This window comes from Heloderma suspectum, chromosome 15 (genome assembly GCF_057233095.1).
Source record: "Heloderma suspectum isolate Gila_16-S chromosome 15, 16-S_ref, whole genome shotgun sequence".
Taxonomy (NCBI): Eukaryota; Metazoa; Chordata; class Lepidosauria; order Squamata; family Helodermatidae; genus Heloderma; species Heloderma suspectum.
Genome location: NC_139472.1, coordinates 7667854 through 7687612, shown reverse-complemented (window position 1 = coordinate 7687612; position 19759 = coordinate 7667854). Strand labels below are relative to the sequence as shown.

General features: G+C 45.5%; 1 protein-coding gene across 1 annotated transcript; it reads left to right on the top strand.

Annotated features, from left to right (window-relative positions):
- The first annotated feature begins 27 nt into the window (after positions 1–27).
- On the top strand, positions 28–13888 carry LZIC (leucine zipper and CTNNBIP1 domain containing). Its single transcript, XM_084821709.1, has 7 exons — positions 28–152; positions 1717–1841; positions 5684–5819; positions 7346–7444; positions 7980–8075; positions 8935–9016; positions 11816–13888. Exons 2-7 carry the CDS (start codon positions 1741–1743, stop codon positions 11872–11874), a joined length of 573 nt encoding a protein of 190 aa, XP_084677835.1. The 5' UTR covers positions 28–152; positions 1717–1740; the 3' UTR covers positions 11875–13888.
- The last annotated feature ends 5871 nt before the right edge of the window (positions 13889–19759 follow it).

Below are 19759 nucleotides of genomic sequence, written 5' to 3'. Positions count from 1 at the left end.
GCCAGAAACGGTTCCCCCACCATCCCCAGACCGGAAGTGGGTGTGTTCGGGGCTCTGTAACGGAGTACCCCGTAGCCTAATGAGAGGATGTAATTGGGAGAGTTGCGGTGGTCGGTTTTGCTGCTGACTAGAGAAGAAGGCGTGTTTGGGGGGTAAGGGGCGAGTGGGGTCTGTTTTTTGTGAGGCGAGGTGCTGTTAGGGGGAGGGGAATTGTGGGGGGGGTTATAAGGAAGGGGGTCTGCAGTCTTGGGAGGAGTTTGAAGGGTTTACGGGAGGGGGTCAGCAACTGGAGGCCCTGGGTGTCAAATCTGTCCCCTTGGAGGAATAAGTAATTGGTCCTCCAATTGCAAAAGAAAGAGGGGTGTGTGTGGAAGATGTGGTGGCTTAGCTATGGTAGTGGGACTCACTGGTCGTCTATTCAGGGTGGGGTTAGCCCATCAGCTCCTTCCCTTTCCCCTCAATTTAGATTTCTCATAAAATCAGTTACCAACGAGGGATTTAGTAAGGGTATTAAGGAGGCTTTGGGCAATTGCCTTCAATACGTTAATTCCAGGGATGCTTCATTATGTTTTTATCCTGCTGTCCTAACGCAAAGCTGAGGCTGGGTGCACATGGTCCTCCCATCCCCATTTTACATTCACAGCAACCCTGTGAGGTGGGTTAGGCAGGCAGAGGGGCTGGCTGAGCAAGGGTTTGAAAGGGCCCTCCCAGGTCCCACCACACCATGCTGCAATCTTATGTTTATTTACCCAGCCGTAAGTCCCATGAATTTGGCAAGGCGGACTTCTCAGTAAACATATATAGGATCACACTGCACTGCTGCTATTAGGTATTGAGGACAGCAATGTTCTTTTCCATGTCAGTTTTGAGGTCGAGTTGGGATTTGAATCCATATCCTAATAGGTTCAAGATGAACTTGCTGTGCATGCTGGATCATACAAAGTAGCCAGCTTTTTTCAGAATTCTGTCTTCCTCCAGTTGCACAGCAGCACATGAAAAAGCAGAACTTTCCCCTCCCCAGATCACCATCTCCCCACAGTTCCACGGGGCAGAATCACCAGAGTATATCCAAGACTCCTGTGATTTAACTCATTCAGAGTAGACTTCATAGGATTGTTCCTTGAACAGATAGGAATGATCAGTTTCTACTTTCACTTGTGTGGTTTTGCAGTGAGCGGATGTCTTATTGCTGTCATGTTAAACTTTAACAGTCAAAGGCACAGGGGCCCTGCTAGCCAAGGAAAAGTGGCACAGCTCTAGCAATATGTCTTCAGAATAAGGCTGGGCATTGTGGTGACATGCTGCAGACATACTGGAATCATTGTTCTTCTAGAACTAGGTGACTGTGTGTATGTAAGAAATTGCTGAAAATGTCTTTAAACTGTTAAAAAACATTTAAATAACTAAAAAAAAGGCAACCCTGAAAATATGGGTCCTTGGTGTGAAATGCCTGTCTATTAGAAGCTAGCTAAAGCCAAACATGAGGCTGAAGGAGGATAATATAATATTTGGGTATGATTTACTCACCCTATTGTAGTATGATTAAGGGGTTTTTCCAGGGTTCAAATCTCTGGTTGTTTGCTTTAAACATGTTTAAATAAAATAATAAATATTGAATTTTTTACTAGGACATCGTTCTTTTATAGCACTTTCCCTTCATACTTGTGGCTGGTTATTTCTTATACACACCACAAATATGTTTCTTGTCTCTCACAGAATCTGTTATGCGCATAACTTAAAATGGCTTCCAGAGGAACAATCGAGACCAGTAAGTTGAAACAGAACTTGGAAGAGCAGTTGGACAGATTAATGCAGCAGTTGCAAGATCTGGAGGAGTGCAGGTAAGAAACAGCTTCCTGAAAATGACTAATCTGTTATAAAAATTTTAGGAACATCAGAAGCTGCCTGATACTGAGTCAGGCCCTTGGTCAATCTAGCCCAGTATTGTCGACACTGACTGGCAGTGGCTGTGCAGGGTTTCAGGCAGGAATTTTTCCAGCCCTACCTAGGGATTGAACCTGGGACCTTATGCATGCAAAGCAGGTGCTCTACCACTGAGCCACAGCCCCACCCTTTGCATAGCACCAGGTGACTCAGAGCAAATTTAGGTGTCAGTTTTTTCCCTCCTTATCTGTGTGGATGGGATGTATATACCTTTCTTTATCTGTATATACTCATTTACCTTTCTTCTTTTCTATAAGTCCTTTAAAGTGCTCTTACAAGTTACACTTACTAATACGTTGTGCTGCTCTTGTTAAGAACACAAGAAAAGCCCTGGTGGATCAGACCGAAGACCTTTTTTTGTCCAGCATCCTATTTCCTACAGTGGCTGGCCAGATGAGCCTTGGGAAGTGCACGAGCAGGACATGAGCAGAATAACCCTCTCCTGCCATTATTCCCCAGCAACTGTAACATATAGTCATCATGGCTAGTAGCCATTGATAGCCTGGCCCTGCAGTCCTCCAGTTGATGACCCCAGCAGTTTACTATGCCACCTTGGAGTTGCTTGATGCCTGTTTTTCATTGTTGCTGTTTTTCCTTAGCTTGGGCAGATCCAGACAAATTTATTATTTATTTTTTATTTTATTATTAAATTTATTAATCGCCCATCTGGCTGGTCACCCAGCCACTCTGGGCGATGTACAACATACAATAAAAACAGTTTAAAACAATAAAATTCTACAATAAAAACATTTTCTAAAATACCCTAACCCACCCCAAATGCCTGCCTGAACAACCACGTTTTTAATGCACGACGGAAGCTCATTAAAGAGGGGGCATGACGGAGTTCCCTAGGGAGGGAGTTCCACAGAGTGGGGGCCACCACAGAAAAGGCCCTCTCCCTCGTCCCCACCAGCCTAGCTGTCCTGGCTGATGGGACAGAGAGAAGGCCATCCGAGGCTGATCTTGTTAAGCGGCCTGTCTGGTGCTGCTGGAGGCGCTCCTTAAGATAGGCTGGGCTACAACCATATAGGGTTTTAAAGGTCAAAACCAACACCTTGAATTTGGCCCGGAAAACAACTGGTAACCAGTGCAACTCCTTCAGCACTGGAGTGATGTGATCTCGCCGGCGGCTGCCTTTAATCAGGCGAGCCGCCGCGTTCTGTACCAGCTGCAGTTTCCGAACCGTCTTCAAGGGTAACCCCACGTAGAGCGCATTACAGTAGTCTAAACGAGAGGAGACCAGGGCATGTACTACCGATGGGAGCAGATGGTCGGGAAGGAAGGGGCGCAGCCGCCGTAACAGATGGAGTTGATACAGCGCTGTCTGGCTCACAGCTGACACCTGAGCCTCCATGGACAGCTGGGAGTCCAAAATGACCCCCAGGCTGCGGACCTGGTCTTTCAAGGGTAGCCGTACCCCATTCAACACCAGGTCAACATCCCCCAGCCTCCTCTTGTCTCCCACCAAAAGTACCTTGGTCTTGTCAGGGTTCAGCTTCAGCTTATTCCTCCCCATCCAGCCACTCACCGTCTCCAGACATTTGGACAGGGATTCTACGGCCAACCTTGGTGAAGATTTAAAAGAGAGGTAGAGCTGCGTGTCATCCGCATATTGATGACACTGCACCCGAAACCTCCTGATGATAGCCCCCAGCGGCTTCACATAGATGTTAAATAGCATCGGGGAGAGGATGGAACCCTGTGGCACCCCACAAGTAAGTGGCCACGGGTCCGAAACCTCCTCTCCCAGTGCTACCCTCTGGTACCTGCCGGAGAGGAAGGACCGGAACCACCGCAATATGGTGTCCCCAATGCCCAACCCCTCCAGGCGGTCCAGGAGGACACCGTGGTCAACGGTATCGAAAGCCGCTGAGAGGTTGAGGAGAACAAGGAAGGAGCATTCACCCCTATCCAGAGCCCTCCTCATATCATCTACCAAGGCGACCAAGGCCGTTTCTGTCCCATGCCCAGGCCTGAAGCCCGACTGAAATGGGTCTAGATAATCAGTTTCTTCCAAGTGTGCCTTCAACTGCACCACCACCACCCGCTCAATCACCTTGCCCAAAAATGGCAGATTTGAGACTGGGCGAAAGTTGTTCAGAACTTGAGGATCCAAGGAGGGCTTCTTTAAGAGCGGTCTTATCACTGCCTCCTTGAGGGCTGATGGCATCACTCCCTCCTCAAGGGAGGCGTTCACCACTGCCTTGATCCCCTCACCCAGTCTCTCTCTGCAGCTCATAATGAGCCAAGATGGGCAAGGATCAAGTAAGCAGGTGGTCGGCCGTACCGATGAAAGCACCTTGTCCACTTCATCAGGAGGAAGAAGCTGGAACCGAAATTAGTTCTGCACTCACATGTTCACTGACTTGAACATTTTAAGAACAGTTGCTTTAGGTTCCTGGTTGCTGTTTTTTTTTAATTTTACAATCTTGTTTAGTAACTGAAAATGCAACACGCTTGTTAAATAGTAAGAGCTATGTGTCAGGGTGGACACTGAGCCCATAGAATCCCAGAGTAGTTCTGATTCTGAGGAAGAGGAGTCGCTCCTGGGAGAGGAGCGCGCTCCTCTTTCCCAGGGCCAACAGCTGACGGAGATTCCTCCCACCAGCATTCCTGGCATAGATAGCAGTCCCGGGAGTGACAGAGCGTGGGAAGCAGACTTGATGGACGCGTGACGCCGACGCAGAGAGCGGCGCCAAATGGAGGGCGCGGAAAGGAGGCATAGTGCCCGGTTGGCGCACAAACAACAGCTGCGCCCAGAGGACCCAAGGGAAAAGGGGAGGGACTCTCCCTAGCCCTTAAGTTCAGGGGTCTGCCAGTGATTCCCTTTCAAACGGGGACCAACTGTTCCAACTTAGGGCATAGGTACTCTGCTGCTCATATCTAGTTGCTAACAGTAGAGTTGTTAAGTTGTAAAAGAGGAATAAAGCTTTGAAAAGAATCCCTTTGTTTGTGTCTGGACTTGGCTACTAGAGTAGACTGAGAGAGGCCTCCAAGGAGCCCTTGACACCATAGCTCAGTGGCAGAACACATGCTTTGTGTGTAGTAGGTCCTCGGCTCAGTTTCCCAGCAGTAAAAACCACCTCCGATAGGAAGGCTGGGAAAGATCTGTGCCTGAAGCCTTGGAGAGCAGCTACCAGTCAGAACAGTAGACGATATTGGACTGGATGGACCAATGCATAAGGCAGCTTCAGGTATCCGTACAGCTATTTATTAGCAGGGGCCTAGCTCAGTGGCAGAGCACATTGTATTCAGAAGAGTCCAGTTTCAACCTGCAGCATCTTCAGTATAAAGCAGCCTTCCCCAACCTGGTGCCCTCCAGATGTGGGGGCCTACAACTCCCAGCATCCCCCAGCCAGGCATGTTGCCTGTGGTATGCTTGGAGTTGTAGTCCATCTGGAGGGGAAGGTTGGTATAAAGGATTTTAAGTTGGCAAGAGTGGAAGGAAAAACCGCTGACAGCCCATCAGAGTAGATTTCATTGAGCTAGATAGGTCACATTTTCTGGCTCATTATGAGGCAGCTTTATATGTTCATTGGACTGGCTTTCTCGCAGAACAGAGATGGGGAACCTTGGGCCGTATTTGGCCTGCCAGGCTGGTTCATCTGGTCTGCAAGGCCCTTCCCCCTCCCTGAAGCCTTGCCCCTTGCCGTAATCTAAGTTCCGGGTTTACTTTTGATAAGACAAGGGTAACTGTACATAGGGTCATGTTGTGGTTAATCTGCCGGCTTTCATACAGAGATGAACTGGATGCAGATGAGTACGAAGAAACCAAGAAGGAAACCCTAGAGCAGCTGAGCGAGTTCAATGATTCCCTGAAGAAGATCATGTCTGGAAATATGACCCTGGTAGATGAACTTAGCGGGATGCAGTTGGTGAGTACTTGGATGGGTGGGGGTTTGTTTTTGCTGTGATATATCAAAGGCATTGCATAATATGATGGATGCTTGTGAACTCCTTTTGTCCAGAGGAAGAGAAGGACAGTATAAGTTGTAGTTACTGCAATTGTGAACATTCTTATCTATAGCAAATAGTTACTGATGTTTGTCCAATAGGAACAGTTGGTCTGGGGGTGCATGATCTTGTTTCATGGTATGCCTTGAAACATATGTGCAGCTTCACAAACATGGTTGGGACTCTTGGTGGAATTATGGGGAGGGAAACATGGAACATGCACTCCCTGCTGTGCAGTGCATGGCACAGGAGTTTACAAATCAGCGTATATCGGGGTGGGGAACCTCAGACACAGGGGCCAAATCTGGACCACCTGCGGACCCAATCCAGCTCTCTGGGGTTCCCCAGAGGGCCATGCCCCTTCCCCCTAACCACCAATCATTTGGTGGTTTCCCGACTGTTGTGTAGTTTCCCCCCATTTTAAAAGATTGAAATACCTCTCCTAAGGCTTTGTGACTGGCCGCAAGAGCTTTAACCTACAATATGCCAAATTTTTTTTTTAGTATATTAGCATTTATTATTGTATTTGTGGACCCCAAGAGCTTCTCGGAAATCGAATTCGGCCCTCAGATTGGAAGAGGTTCCCCACCCCTGGCATAGATTGTTTTACTTTCTCCCTGCCTTACCTGGTAGGAATTGTACACATTTTCTTTCCCCAGAGGAAACAATGTCCTGGATTACAACTTTGGAGTAGGCAGTTACTGCAGGCTGTGAGATAAGGTATAAACCTGTTCGGGTACATAGTGTGTACCCTGTTTTCTGCCCTTGTTTGCTTGAAAGCGTAGTTCAGTTCACGTCTTTATTGTTTAACAGTATTGCGCGGTGTGATCACAGTGCTCAAACCCAACCGTGGTTTGGGTCTGAAAGGACAGTTAAGCACAGATAGTTGTTGGGTGCGACATCAGCATTGAAGGGGGTTGGACTCGATGGTCTTGTAGGCCCCTTCCAACCCTATGAGTCTATGTCAACTGAAACTATTGGAGGACTGGCCAGTTTGTGATAGCAAAACTTTGAAGCTAATATTAGCAAGGTCAGTTGAAAACAAGAGTTGTCCAGTTGTAATCCGGTGAGCTATAAGCATCCATGAAAGAATTTTCCTGCCTTACATTTTCAGAAAGCTTCATAAACGTCTACCAGATTAATGTTTTGGGGGGCATGGGTTTGCACACAGGTGGCAGAAACATCACATCGTGCTCAGATTTCATCGTTTCACGTTTGGGGGATTAACCATTTCCAAATTCTGTTGCCTTTTAAGTTGGCGAGTGGCAAGAAGCATCCTATATATGCTGGTAACTGATGGGCTCTTCAGGTGTGCTTATGCAAAGATAAACTGCATGCCTCTTGCCTACTGATGTAGCTTACAGTCCTGCTGCAACAGGAGAGAGTGGCCGTTGATGTTTACGATAAGATGTGCATATTCGTTTTGGTTTGCATCCTTGTCTTCCAGGCTATACAAGCAGCCATCAGCCAGGCTTTTAAAACCCCTGAAGTCATCAGGATGTTTGCCAAAAAACAGCCTGGGCAGTTGCGGACACGGTTGGCCGAGGTACAGATATTTCCCTTCTCCTAAAGAGCAAATGTGTATGCATTATCTACTGCTATTTGCAAAGATGAGGAAGATGAGAGTAGTACAGTTTTGCCTCTCCTCGTGACATGCAGAATAAATTTTGCAAAATTGATGCAAATGTTCTTAATTGATAAGAACTACCATTTAACTTAAAAGAGTTGGTGCCCAGATTTACTAATTTTCCCCACCCACCACCCCGGCATGCGGATATATCTGCCCGTTTGAGGTTAACACTTCATGCATCTGATGAAGTTGACAGTGTCCATGGAAGTTTATTCCAGAATATATTTGTTCATCTTTAAGGTGCCACAAGACTGTTTTAACCAGATTATTAGTACCTTTTAGTATAAATAATAGAAAATTGACTACAACTGTGGTATGTAGGAGCTGCTTGTTGCTTCATGAATTTATTTCTCATAGCACACAGATCAGGAATTCCTGCTATGGACTGTGTAAATCTTCTTCATACCTTAATATGGAATTGGTGTGTTTTTCTCACTCTCCCCTTTCTCAGATGGACAGAGATCTGATAGTTGGAAAGTTGGGGCGGGACCTCTACACCCAGCAGAAAGGAGAAATTCTCACTGCCCTCAGGAAGCTTGGAGAGAAGGTATGAACTTTGGATGGCACACTATTTTATTTATAATAACACCATACAAAAAAAAGTTTATATCCTGCCTTTTTCCACCAAGGAACCCAAAGCAAATGAGCCTCCTCCTCTTGCATTTTATCCTCACAACAACCCTGTGAGGTAGGTGAGGCTGAGAGTCAGGGACTGGCTAAAAGTCACCCAGTGAGGCTCATGGCCGAGTGGGGACTCGAACCCAGGTCTCCTGAGTCCAGCCCTCTTAACAGCTATACCACACTGGCTCATATATAAATACACACATGTGTGTGCTGTGCAATACAAAGTCTGTGTGTCGTCAGCCAGTTTTTCAGGGAGCCAAATTCACTGTTTCCTCTCTCCCTTTTTTTATTACAACTTTTAATCAGGCAGCTTTCTAGTCCTCATTGTTTTCTGCACAAAATAATATACGGAGGATAAGGCCATCAGTGGCTACTACTCATGGCTAAATATTACCTCCAGTATCAAAGGCAGTATGCCTCTCAGTACCAGTTGCTGGGGAACATGGGCGGGAGGGTGCTGTTGCATTCATGTCCGACTTGTGGGCTTCCCATTGGGGCAGCTGGTTGGCCACTATGTGAACAGAATGCTGGAGTAGATGGACCCTTGGTCTGATCCAGCGCAGTTCTTCGTACATTCTTAGGACCATTCGGGGTTTTTTTTTTAATAGTTCCTAACACCTGAAAGCGTTGTATGGAGTCTTAGAGCTAGGAAAACTTTCTGGAACATCTCTCTATTATTTCCTTTCCTTTCATGGGTACTTGAATCGCATGAGAGAGGCCAAATAAATATAATATGGCTAACTCTTTCCCCCCGCCCTCTTTCTTTCTCTCTTTATTTTCAGCTGACGCCTGATGACGAGACATTTCTTTCAACGAATGCAGGAGCTGCTCTCAGCCAGTTTGAGAGAGTCTCCAGTGACCTTGGTAAATCTTTTTTTTCTTTCCATGCCTCATTCTTGAATCCGATGTGTCAATCTCCTCGCAGTCAGGTGGAAAGAAATGGTCCCTCATCATCCTAAATCAGCAATCTTCTCTTTTTTTTCAACCAGAAGCCACTTTGGCTCCGGGCACCACGACCAAGACAACTTGGGGGCCTTTCCTAAGCTGATGTGTGTGTGGCAGGGTGCTCTCTTCTTTTCCCCTCCCCATAGTTAAGTGGAGATTCTGTGCACCAGACTTGGTCGTGATACCTTTTCTCTCCTCCCCATACCCCTCCACAGCATCCAAGGAAGGCCTCATTAGTCAATCACCAAGCAATCAGGCAGGCAAATTCAGAGAGGCTCACTTGGCCCTTGGATTTGGGCTGGATCTTTTTCTCATCACAGAGAGAGACACAGTTTACATGGTTGTCAGAGCCCACTGTGGCTTATTTAAGCTGCTACCAATCAGTGTCAGCAATACTGGGCTAGATGGACCAATGGTTTTGACTCAGGGGCCTGCTGTCATGCTAAGCCATGGTGTGTCAATCTTTGGCTTCCTGGTCAAAACTTTACAGCTTGATCCTATAGGTTAGCCTGGCAACTATGTTTCTAGAAGTTAATCACCCACACAGATTGCTGCCTGACAGCTTGCCCACACATACCTATGTTAGTTGTGGTTATGGCATGAAAGACAAAAAGGGAACACTCTCTCCCGCCCCCACCTCACTCTCACACACTCCCCTAGTTTACAAAGCCTGGTTGCTTGGAGGCAGTTGGCAACTGGCTACTTACAAGCGTTTTTTAGAAGGGTGAAACACAAAGAAATGGAGAGGGCAAGCATTGGTCCCCCTTTGGCCAGAGGGAGCGGGGGTGCTATTTGCAACCAGTTCCTGCTCCTCTTTGAGTTCCTGGTTTTCTTCTCTGTCCAGAGAGAGCCACAGAACTCCTTCCTTCTTGGCCTTTCCCCTTCTCCCTTTTTAACAGCCATCTTTTCAGCCACACCTGCTCCCTGTTCATGCGTAAGCCCTTACTCTGAGCATGCTCTACTGCTCACATAAGAAGTGCCCTGCTGGATGAGACAGCAGGCGTGTCGACTCCAGCCTGAGGACAATGGCCTTCTCCCACTGTTGCTGCCCAGCATCCCAGTTTACCGTCTCTGCCATCATGCCTAGTAGTTATGGATAGCTTGATCCTCCATGAAGCCTCACTCACACACAGGCTTCCCTCTTGCCCAAAGGAATTGACCACCTTGGAGAAACTGACCACCTACAAGGTGGCTGCTGCTCCCCATGCTGCTGTGGTTTCCCTCTCCATTCAGCCTTTCCTCTTCTTCCGCCATACTTGTCATGGAGCCTTGGGGGGCTGTTGCATGGTGGGGGTGCCCCTCAACGTGCACAGCATACATCCCAAGGTTTTTGACATTTCAAACTCGCCCTTCCTCCAAGGAGTTCAGTGTAGGGTACATGGTTCTCTTTTCCCTCATGCTTATCCTCACAACAGCCCTGTGTGGTAGGTTAGACTGAGGAAGAGAGCAACTGCCCCAATGTCATCTGAACGCGCTTCATGGCTGGGTGGGGATTTGAACCTGGGTCTCGCTGCTCCTAGTCTGACACTTGATTCATTACGCCAAACTGTTTCTCAAGTTTACTCCCTGTTGAGTGTATATCTGGTGGGAAATATGGGTTTGTCTTGGCGTAATGTATGAACGTGCCAGAACACCATGGGTGGGGAACCTCTTTCAGCCTGAAGGCTGAATTCAGCTTTGGAGAAATTCTCTGGGGCTGTATTCCAGTGGTGGGTGGGGCCAAATGCAAAAAGGGCGGGGCCAAAATACCAGCATATTGTAGCTTAAGGCCCTTAATGCTTGTAACTAAGCTTTAGGGGAGTATTTTCAACCTTTTAGAATGGCGGAGCGGGGGGGACTGCACAAAAGTTGGGAAACTACAAAACGATTGGTGATTGGGGAAAAGTGGGTGTGGCCATCTGGGGAACCTTGGAGGACTGGATTGGGAGCTCAGGAGGGTCAGATTTAGCTCCCAGGCCTGAGGTTTTCCACCTCTGCTGAACACTGTGATCACCATCTGAGGCCTTCGAAAGCCTCCTCCGAGGGAGGTTCTGAAGATGGCACCAAGGGAGAGGGCCTTCTTGGTGGTGGCCCCCTGACTGTGGGATCCCGTCTGCAGTGAGCTCTGCCTGGGGCCAACATTGTTATCTTTTCGGTGCCAGTTTAAGACTTTCCTCTACTCCCCAGCATTTGATGGTATATGATGGGGCTTTTTTAATTTCATTATCTTACTGGGTCTGGGCATTTTCAATTGTTTTTAGCTGAAATTGTTTTAACTCTTTGTATGTTTTAACCCATGCTGTAAGACTCCTTGAATCATTTTTAGAGATAGGCATCTAATAAATGTAATTGATGATAATGTGTGAGGCAGCCCTTAGAACCGCCTCCCTCAACCCAGGGCCCTCCAGATGTTTGGGACTACAACATCTCCATCATCCCTGACTATCCTGGCTGGGGCTGGTGGGAGCTGTAGTCCAAAACATCTTGAGGGACCCAGGTTGGACAAGGCTGCCTCAGAGATTTGCCGGTTGTTTCTAAAATGTTGCCACCCTGTTTTGCTGAGGGTCAGATTGGAGCGTGAAAGAAGCTCAGTTTAAAATCCTGTATCCAGCGGCTAATCATTTGTTAGAAGATGGGTTTTGAGGGGATAAAGCAGGAATCGACAACTTATAGGCCAAAACATCTGGAGGGAAGGCCAGGCTTTAAAATGGTTCTGTCTTTTGTTTTCTTTAACTACAGGATCAGGAGATAAGGTCTTCGCTCTGGCAAGTTTTGAGGTAGAAAAATCAAAGCAATGAAGGTGTTCTTTGTGTTTTTTTCCAGGCTGCTTCAATCTGCTGCATTGGACTTTTTTTTTACCATGTTGTATTTGTGTATTTCTTATAAACTTTTTGTACTGCTCTTGAACAACAAGCTAATGTAAAGTTTAAAAGTTTTTAAAGTGCCCTTTGCAAGCTCAGCAACTAAAACACTTAAGTGGTACTTTTAACGGGACAAAAACCAACTAACCTAACTTTCTGTGATTTGTCATCCTTTGAATGGACGCAAATGCGTGTGTTTGTCTCCCCCCAAGCCCCAGATGTCTTTGAAATATGCATTTCTCTAGTAAAATGTTCTCTCTCTCTCTCTTCCTTGTTGTTTTTGCACATGATGGCAGAAAGTGTCTCCCCTCAGCAACCATTGGGTCTCAACAGCTGCCTGAGTTTAGCCGCTCACCAGAAATTTGGTCGCATTTGTTTTACTGAAATCCCTTATTTTTTTTCCCAAGCGGGGTGGTGGGGTAGAATGTACATTCTGTGTGGGACCTAGTGACGTTTGCTTAAAACTGCATCTCAAGAACCCGAGGCGACGCACAAGCTGAGTGTTCTGCTGCCCTGCTGGTTTTGCTCTGAATATATGAATGGGCACCATTGTATTATCGAATCCTGATTGGCAAACAATAGCAGCCTGGTTGGGAGTTTTCTGGGCCAATTTAACTTCATGTCTTGCAATGACAGGGAACGCGGTCAGCGACGGGAGCGAGGGGCCCCAGCCTTTGGCCTCCGCTGGTAGCCTAGAGTGTTATCCAGGCTGCAAGCGACCAGTCTTCCCCTGTGTTTTGGGGGCAGCGTGAAACAGCTTCCTTCTAAGCAGAAACAAACAAGGAGAGGGAGCCCTCTTTGTAGGCATGGCCAATTCTGTTGCTGACTGAAGGTTGTACTTGCTGGCTCCAGGCCCAATTCTAAGATGCTGGTTTTGACCTACGCCATCTTTCCCCAGTCAGATGCCCTCTGGATGTTTTATTATTTTTTATTATTAACATTTATATGATGCCTTAGGTCACAATCCAGCCATGTAGGACAGAAAAAAGTCCTACATGGCTGGGCCATGCTGGGAGTTGTAGGACTTTTTCTGTCTAAACATGCATAGGATTGCACCCTTATTGCTAAAAAGCCATCAAGGAGGTGTATGACAATTTAAAACAAGAAAACTGTAATATAATAAAAACGAACAAACAACATTTAGAAATAGTAAAATCTTATGATGATGACATAATTGAAAAGGCTAAAGTAAAAAGATGTGTCTTCATGCTGAGAGAGGTTGGCAGGGGGAGCAGTTGTAGTTCTGGGTATATGGAAGGTACTAGGTTGAGGAAGTCTGACCTACAGAATTGGGCTCTGCCATACCTGAAATCCCCTCTTTCCATTTGATGCCTTCTCTATAATGTTTTATAATCTTTTCCTCCATGAATCTCAGGTCAATGTACTCCCTGCCCACGCGCACCCACACACAGTTTTATTCTCGCAATCCGGTGAGGTAGGTTAGGCTACAGTGTGGTTTGTTAGCCAGCCTGAACAACCCAATATCACACCATGGGTTCTCAAGGTGGCTTGTTCAAGAAAATTAAGCCACTCTGCATGGTTAACAAGTCACCCTGCGGAAAATATCCTGTGTTCAGACAACATGCTAACCCATGGTTCAAGAAACAACCCACAGTTCAACATCAGCGCACACTCAACCACTGAGTGTGGGTGAGCAAGTTGTGCGAATCCAGTCACTATCTTCTACTCTTTCTGTCTAAACGCAGAGGTGTTTTTTTTTACAAACTATTTTTTGCAGTTTGAAGCTCCCCATGAACATTCTTCCTCTTGCCTCTCCCCCTCTGCCCTTGTACTAGTTGGTTGCTGGGCTCATCTCTGCAATCTTAGCACTGGAATTTCTGTGCAGGGTACCTTTCCCCTGTGCACAACAGAGTAACTACAGGCCGCTCCCATTCAATGTGTTTAGGCTGAGGGGTCATTATTTTGAATTAAAATTCAGTATAAATATGACATTTAAATTTTGTCCACCTTTTATCTCAAAGTGAGTGGATTAGAAAACAGTGTTGACCTCAATATGAAACTTCTTCTCCTGTCCTGCTTGTTATGGACCAGAAGTAACTTTCCTCGGGGCTTGACTTCACAAAGAGTTGCATATCGCTGTGCCTGTCAACTCTCTTAGTATTTCTGCAGATCTCAGATTGAACACACTGCCTGGTAATTTGAGAAATTGCTTCACTTTCTCTCCTGTTAAAGGAAGGGACAAGCACAGTGCCTATATTCTGTTTTCCTGGCTTGCAAGCATGTGTGAGTTGCCAAAGGGGTGCTGGCTGTAGAATATTGTGGTGTGGCTATAACATGATTCTCTGTTATGCAGCAATTTTGGGAATGCAGTGGCATGGATGTGGGGGAGGGGGAGGAGGAAGAGTGACTTATATATGAGTGAACGATGGCCATAGTAGAGCTGCCCTTAAACACCCACCTGAAAGACGAGGATGGCAATGATCTCCCAATAACCTTTGTGGATTAGTTTGGGTGGCAGTGTTCCAAACAGGATTAGGATGGATATGAGCTCAGAAACTGGGCCATTCAAAAAAGGTTCTCTTAATAGTATTTTCTCCCAAAGCACTGCTTCTCCAGTAATTTAGGGCTGCTTTAAATATTCACCAGGTATTGCCTTTTCCTGGACTATTACCAATTCACACTGCAGGAGCTGGTGGGATTTGCATCGCAAACCTTCTCCCTGCAGTGAGAAAAAGGAGTCTGTCAGGGAGAAGCCTAGGCTGAAAACTTTTTTCCTGATATCAGTTTTCTATGTGCAAGGATTTGCATGTGGGGCAATGGGGGGAAGCATTCCAACATCCAGTTCCCCATCTGCAGCCCGAAGTGTAAGTCTAGAAAAAGCTTTATGCCAGGGGTACTGAACCTTCTTCAGCCCAAGGGCCAAATTCTATTTTGGAGAGGCTCCAAAGGGTGGGTGGAGCCAAAGGCAAAAGGGGTGGGGCCAAAATACTAGAAATACCAGCACACTTGTAGCTGAAAGCTCTTACTGCCAGTAACTAAACTGTAGGAGAAGCATTTCAACCTTTTTGAATGGAGAAAAAACTAAACAAAAGCAAGGAAACCACATGATTGGTGTTTGGAGGAAAGGGAGTGAGGCCAGGGGAAGGGGGCATGGCCCTCTGAGGAACTCCAGGAGGTAAAATTGTGACCCCAGGAGGGCTGGATTTGGCCCCTGGGGCTGAGGTTCTACCCCCTGCTTTATGCAGTTTGCAAAACCGAGCAGTAAATTGGCCCTTAGTCTAGTTATCAGCTTCCATTAATGGGGGCCTTTGTAACTCAAGGCCATACCATGCAAGCCTCCTTTAATGTGAGACATGTTTACTTGACATGAAGATTAAGTTCATGTTTACTGTTGGCTTGGGGACAAGCAGATCATAAAATCTGTTGTCTTGAGCAAGTAAGCCAATCCATAAATGTCAGGGGAAGGCTACATTCTTAAAGGCTCTAGTCCATTGGAGCTGATGGAAAATTCCTGCTCACTCATAGATGGCTTTTGGTGGCATTTTTAATTTTTAATATGTTTTTATTTGACTGTGGTTTTTACATTCAGAACTTTTTATAAACTGCCTTGGTTGGTCTCAGAAAGGCACTATAGAAATACAATAAATAAATGTAGAAGTCTGGCAGACCCTGAGTACAAACAAAAATCATTTACCAGGTCTTAATAGGGAGAATACATTTTAGGGTCCTGCTCCCCCAGCAAGACTCCTGCATCTTTAAGAGCTGCACAACTGGTAAACAGCAAAGAGACCCAGCCTTTCTTACCATAGCACATCCATACTGTGGTAAACTCAATTAAAATTCTGCATTTCATGAGAGCTGTTCAAGGAGCCAGCATGCTGTGAGAAAAACAGGGACACATCCTACTGTGATATCATACCTAGCACTCTATTCCTAGCGTGGTGCTCTATGCCATGCAGGAAGATGGGGAAATAACCTTGGCCCAGGAGAAAGAGGGAAGAGTAGGACCTGGTAGAGTGGTAACTGGGTGTTTGCTAGGACTTTGTGGCCCCCACACCCTCATCACTGTGTTTCCTAGAGTTTGACTGTTCTCTTCTGGAGTTGGCCTGCAGTGCCTTTGACCGCCCTGATTGTGGTCTCAATTGCCCTCTGTGGCTTGCGATTAGGCCTTGGCCATTGGGTGTAGCATCCTTTTAAATATTTATTTTTCTTTTTAAAACCTGATGGCTAAATAACAGCCTCTATGAAATCAGTGTCATTGCAGACCTCCTTTCCCCTGAAATTCTTCTGCAGCCTCATTAGAGATGATTACAGGGTTAGTCCGTTGCCTGCAGAAGGGAAGTTTTGCTGTTGTGCAGTCAAAAATCTGTGCCTTGAGCCAAATCCAGCTGTCACACCAGCTAGAAACAGGCTGCTGCTTCTGATCTCTCTTTCTGCTTAAGAGATTTTCATTTACTCATCGCACTTTGCATGTTCTTCATCTCTTTAATAAACCATCACTGAGAAATGCATTTTATCTTGATTGTCAATTTATATTTCCCCTCCCCACCACACATACACACTTTTAGTGCGCAATCCTATGCATGTTTAGACAGAAGAAAGTCCTACAACTCCCAGCATGCCCCAGCCAGCATAGGATTGTGCCCTTAAGGACTTACTCAGAGCAATTTAACAGCTTCCTCAAATGGCACCAATAATTTGTGACATATAATTTTTAATGTATTTTGGAGAGATGGGGGGAGGAGGACTGATTTTCTTGCGTCAGCATCCAGAACTCAAGCTAGTATTACGTACACCAATTATAAATAAGGTTCAAGGTGTCTCAGTGCTGGATGTTGAAACTTCTAATCCCTTTTTAAAAACTGCCCTTCTGGGTGGGAGACATTAAGGGTGCAATCCTATGCATGTTTAGACAGAGAAAAGGCTTACAACTCCCAGCATGCCCCAGCCAGCCTTTTCTCTGTCTAAACATGCATAGATTGTGCCCTAAGTGCTTCTTAGGCACAAAGCCCTTTTAATGGGCAACATGCTCTATAGCAGTGATGGGCAACTTGTGGTCCTCAAGATGTTTTGGCCTACACCTCCCATCAGCCCAAGCCAGCATAGCCAGTGATGAAGGATCATGGGAGTTATAGGCCCAAACTTGTAGAGGATCACAAGTTGCCCACCCCTGCTCTGTAGATTTTAATTAATTTGTTCAGTCTTGTGAAGGTCATTGTCACTCCTATTCTGCTCGCAATGCTCTTCTTAGATGTGCAACGTTGTAGAATACAAAAGGTCATATACTCAGTTTTTGCCTCTACATCTCTTCTCTACAAGAAAGCAGAAACACATTTTGCCCCCCCCCCGCCGCCGCCCCAGTAATAGTCCTTAAAAATATATTTTTTCATTAAAAATAACAGCGATAGTCCGTATTATAAAAAAGGAGAGTTTTGGAGTCCAAAAGGCAGAATGTAGTTTATCAGTTGCTTGCTCTGGAAAACTGGTCCTAGCAAAAGGTAAGGATGGACACTTGTTCCTAAGCTGGGAAATCCCAGTTAATTATGCCATAGGGACTTCAATTTGGCCAAGATGCTCATCTTCGCATCAAATTTAATCCACCTCTCCCATCATACAGAAAGCTTGGTTCATGGTGGTAGCTGGATTGTGAAAGAATCCTAAATTAATTTCAAAGCAGATTACTGTGGATGGCTGAAGGGAACAGATTGAAATGGAGTGGTTTTTGTGAAGGAGAAGCAGCAAAGTGGAGCAGGCAAATAACTGAATTTTAACAGCTACATCTTGGAAAGAAGATGCTTAAAGCCAAGGGAGCTGGAGATATTTTGAAAAGCTACAGCCCTACAGTCCACAAAATAATGCCCAAGCTATCCATCAGTACAGAATTTCTAAAACATCTTTTAAGGCTGCAATCCTATGTGCACTTACCTGGAAGTAAGTTCCATTAAAAACAAAGAGACTTGCTTGAGTAGACATATATAGGATTGCACTGTAAGGTTCCCAATTTCACATGAGCTGTAGGTTAGGAGTGATTACCCATGATTTCTTTAAAATGGGAATGAGGAAAGTGGAGCAGGTTGGAGAGCTGTGTAAGAATAGCCATCTAGGAAAACATAGGACCCCACTGGCTGTTTCTTCCATAAGTAACTAGAAGACCAGACCATCTCTGTGGCTGAGAACTGGGTCAGGAGCAACAGCAGCTTGTGAATAGCTTTCTGTCTCTTTCCCCAGTGCTCAGTGTCTCCTCTCTGCCTTCCCTAATGAAACCCTTTTCATTTTGCTTCACCCTTTGCCATCCCTACCTTTCTCTTGCACTCTCCGTCTTCCTGTCACACTCATAAAATTCTGGTGTTCAGGCCAAGGCAAGGCAATTTATTTGATTGATTGATTGTATTTTTATCCCGCTCCTCAGCCAAAAAAGACTCCTGGGGCTTACAGTCAACAAACAAAGAAGACAGTCCCTGCTCACAGGCTTACAATCTTTTGCTTATTAAACTTACTTTCAGTTTAGCCAAAATAATACATGTGCTTGATTTACCGCCCCGCTCCTATTTACATGCTAGTTATGTATCAATAAGTGACTGATGCGTATCAAAAAGTTACCTCATCATGGAACATTTTGCAGAAAAATGGCCTATAAATATAATAAAAATACATTCTTCAAATGTAGTTGGTTAGCAAAATAGCAAACTTCCTCGCTTTGTTCCCTGATAGAAGAGTTTTGCTACGATAGTGGAATGTCAAGTAAAACTACATTTGTACAACGTAGTGGGAAAATAGGGATATTAATAATAGCTAAAAGTTAAAAGATATGGTGTGTGCTTTTACTTCATGGGAAATTTAAAAAGCATCAAAGAAGAAAACACCAATCTAAAAAAAATTACAACTGTACATCTAGCACCTGCATGAAATTAATACTAATTTGCCCCAGAGGCCTTCCTAAATAACCAGATTTTCACTGCTCACCTAAAGTCAAATAGTGACTGAATGAGGTGTGTTTCAGATTGTCTAATGCTGCAATCTTACGCATCCTTGGCTGAGAATAAATACACAATGGGACTTTCAAGGAAACATCCACAGGATTGTGCTATAAGCTTCTTTAAATGAGCCTCTGAACCCTATGGGAGTGGCTTTCCTTCAGAATTCAGATATATACTTTTTGTAAGGTTAGTGCTGTTGTTAGATGTGAGCTACTCAAATTGTGCATAAATCTGATTATCTATTTCTGTCGTTCTGTTACCAGTTTGCAAAGTTTGGGTTCCTGTGGTATGGAGTGCGGAATTCATCAGGTCCTGTCCCTAAGCAGTTAACACAATCAAACAGCCAAACAAGGACAAGGCAGAACATATGGCATGTTTTAAAAATTGTATTAAGCCTGTAATTCCTTCAAAAGCCATCTCGGTCAGTTACAAAGGGTAAACAGATGCCTTAATTGCAGGTCTCCCACCTCACATGAACATAAAATGGCTTTGGATATTTATCTCCGCTTCACATAGTGTGCTAATTAAGGCAACTCTGACAGAAGGATGCCAGAGTGATGTTTCCATATCCTTTTTTCCCCCTAGCCTGAGCTGACACGCTCAGTTTTTCTTAAATAATTCATCATCATTACTGCCTGCTGCTCGCTGTGTACGTGTTAGTGATCCTCTCAGATCCCAGCATATTTGCACCCTTCCAGTTCCTGTCTGCCGCTTGCTTTTGCTCTTTGCAGTGGCTTTCAAGTTAAGGTCTTCATTAACTGACACAGGTTGTAGATTTCGGTGGCATCGGGCTTTGATGCCCTTTAAGTATGGAAACACAGACTGGGAAGCGCAAACTTGTTCATCTCTGTGACTTACAGGGTAGAGACAAAAAGAGGAGGGGG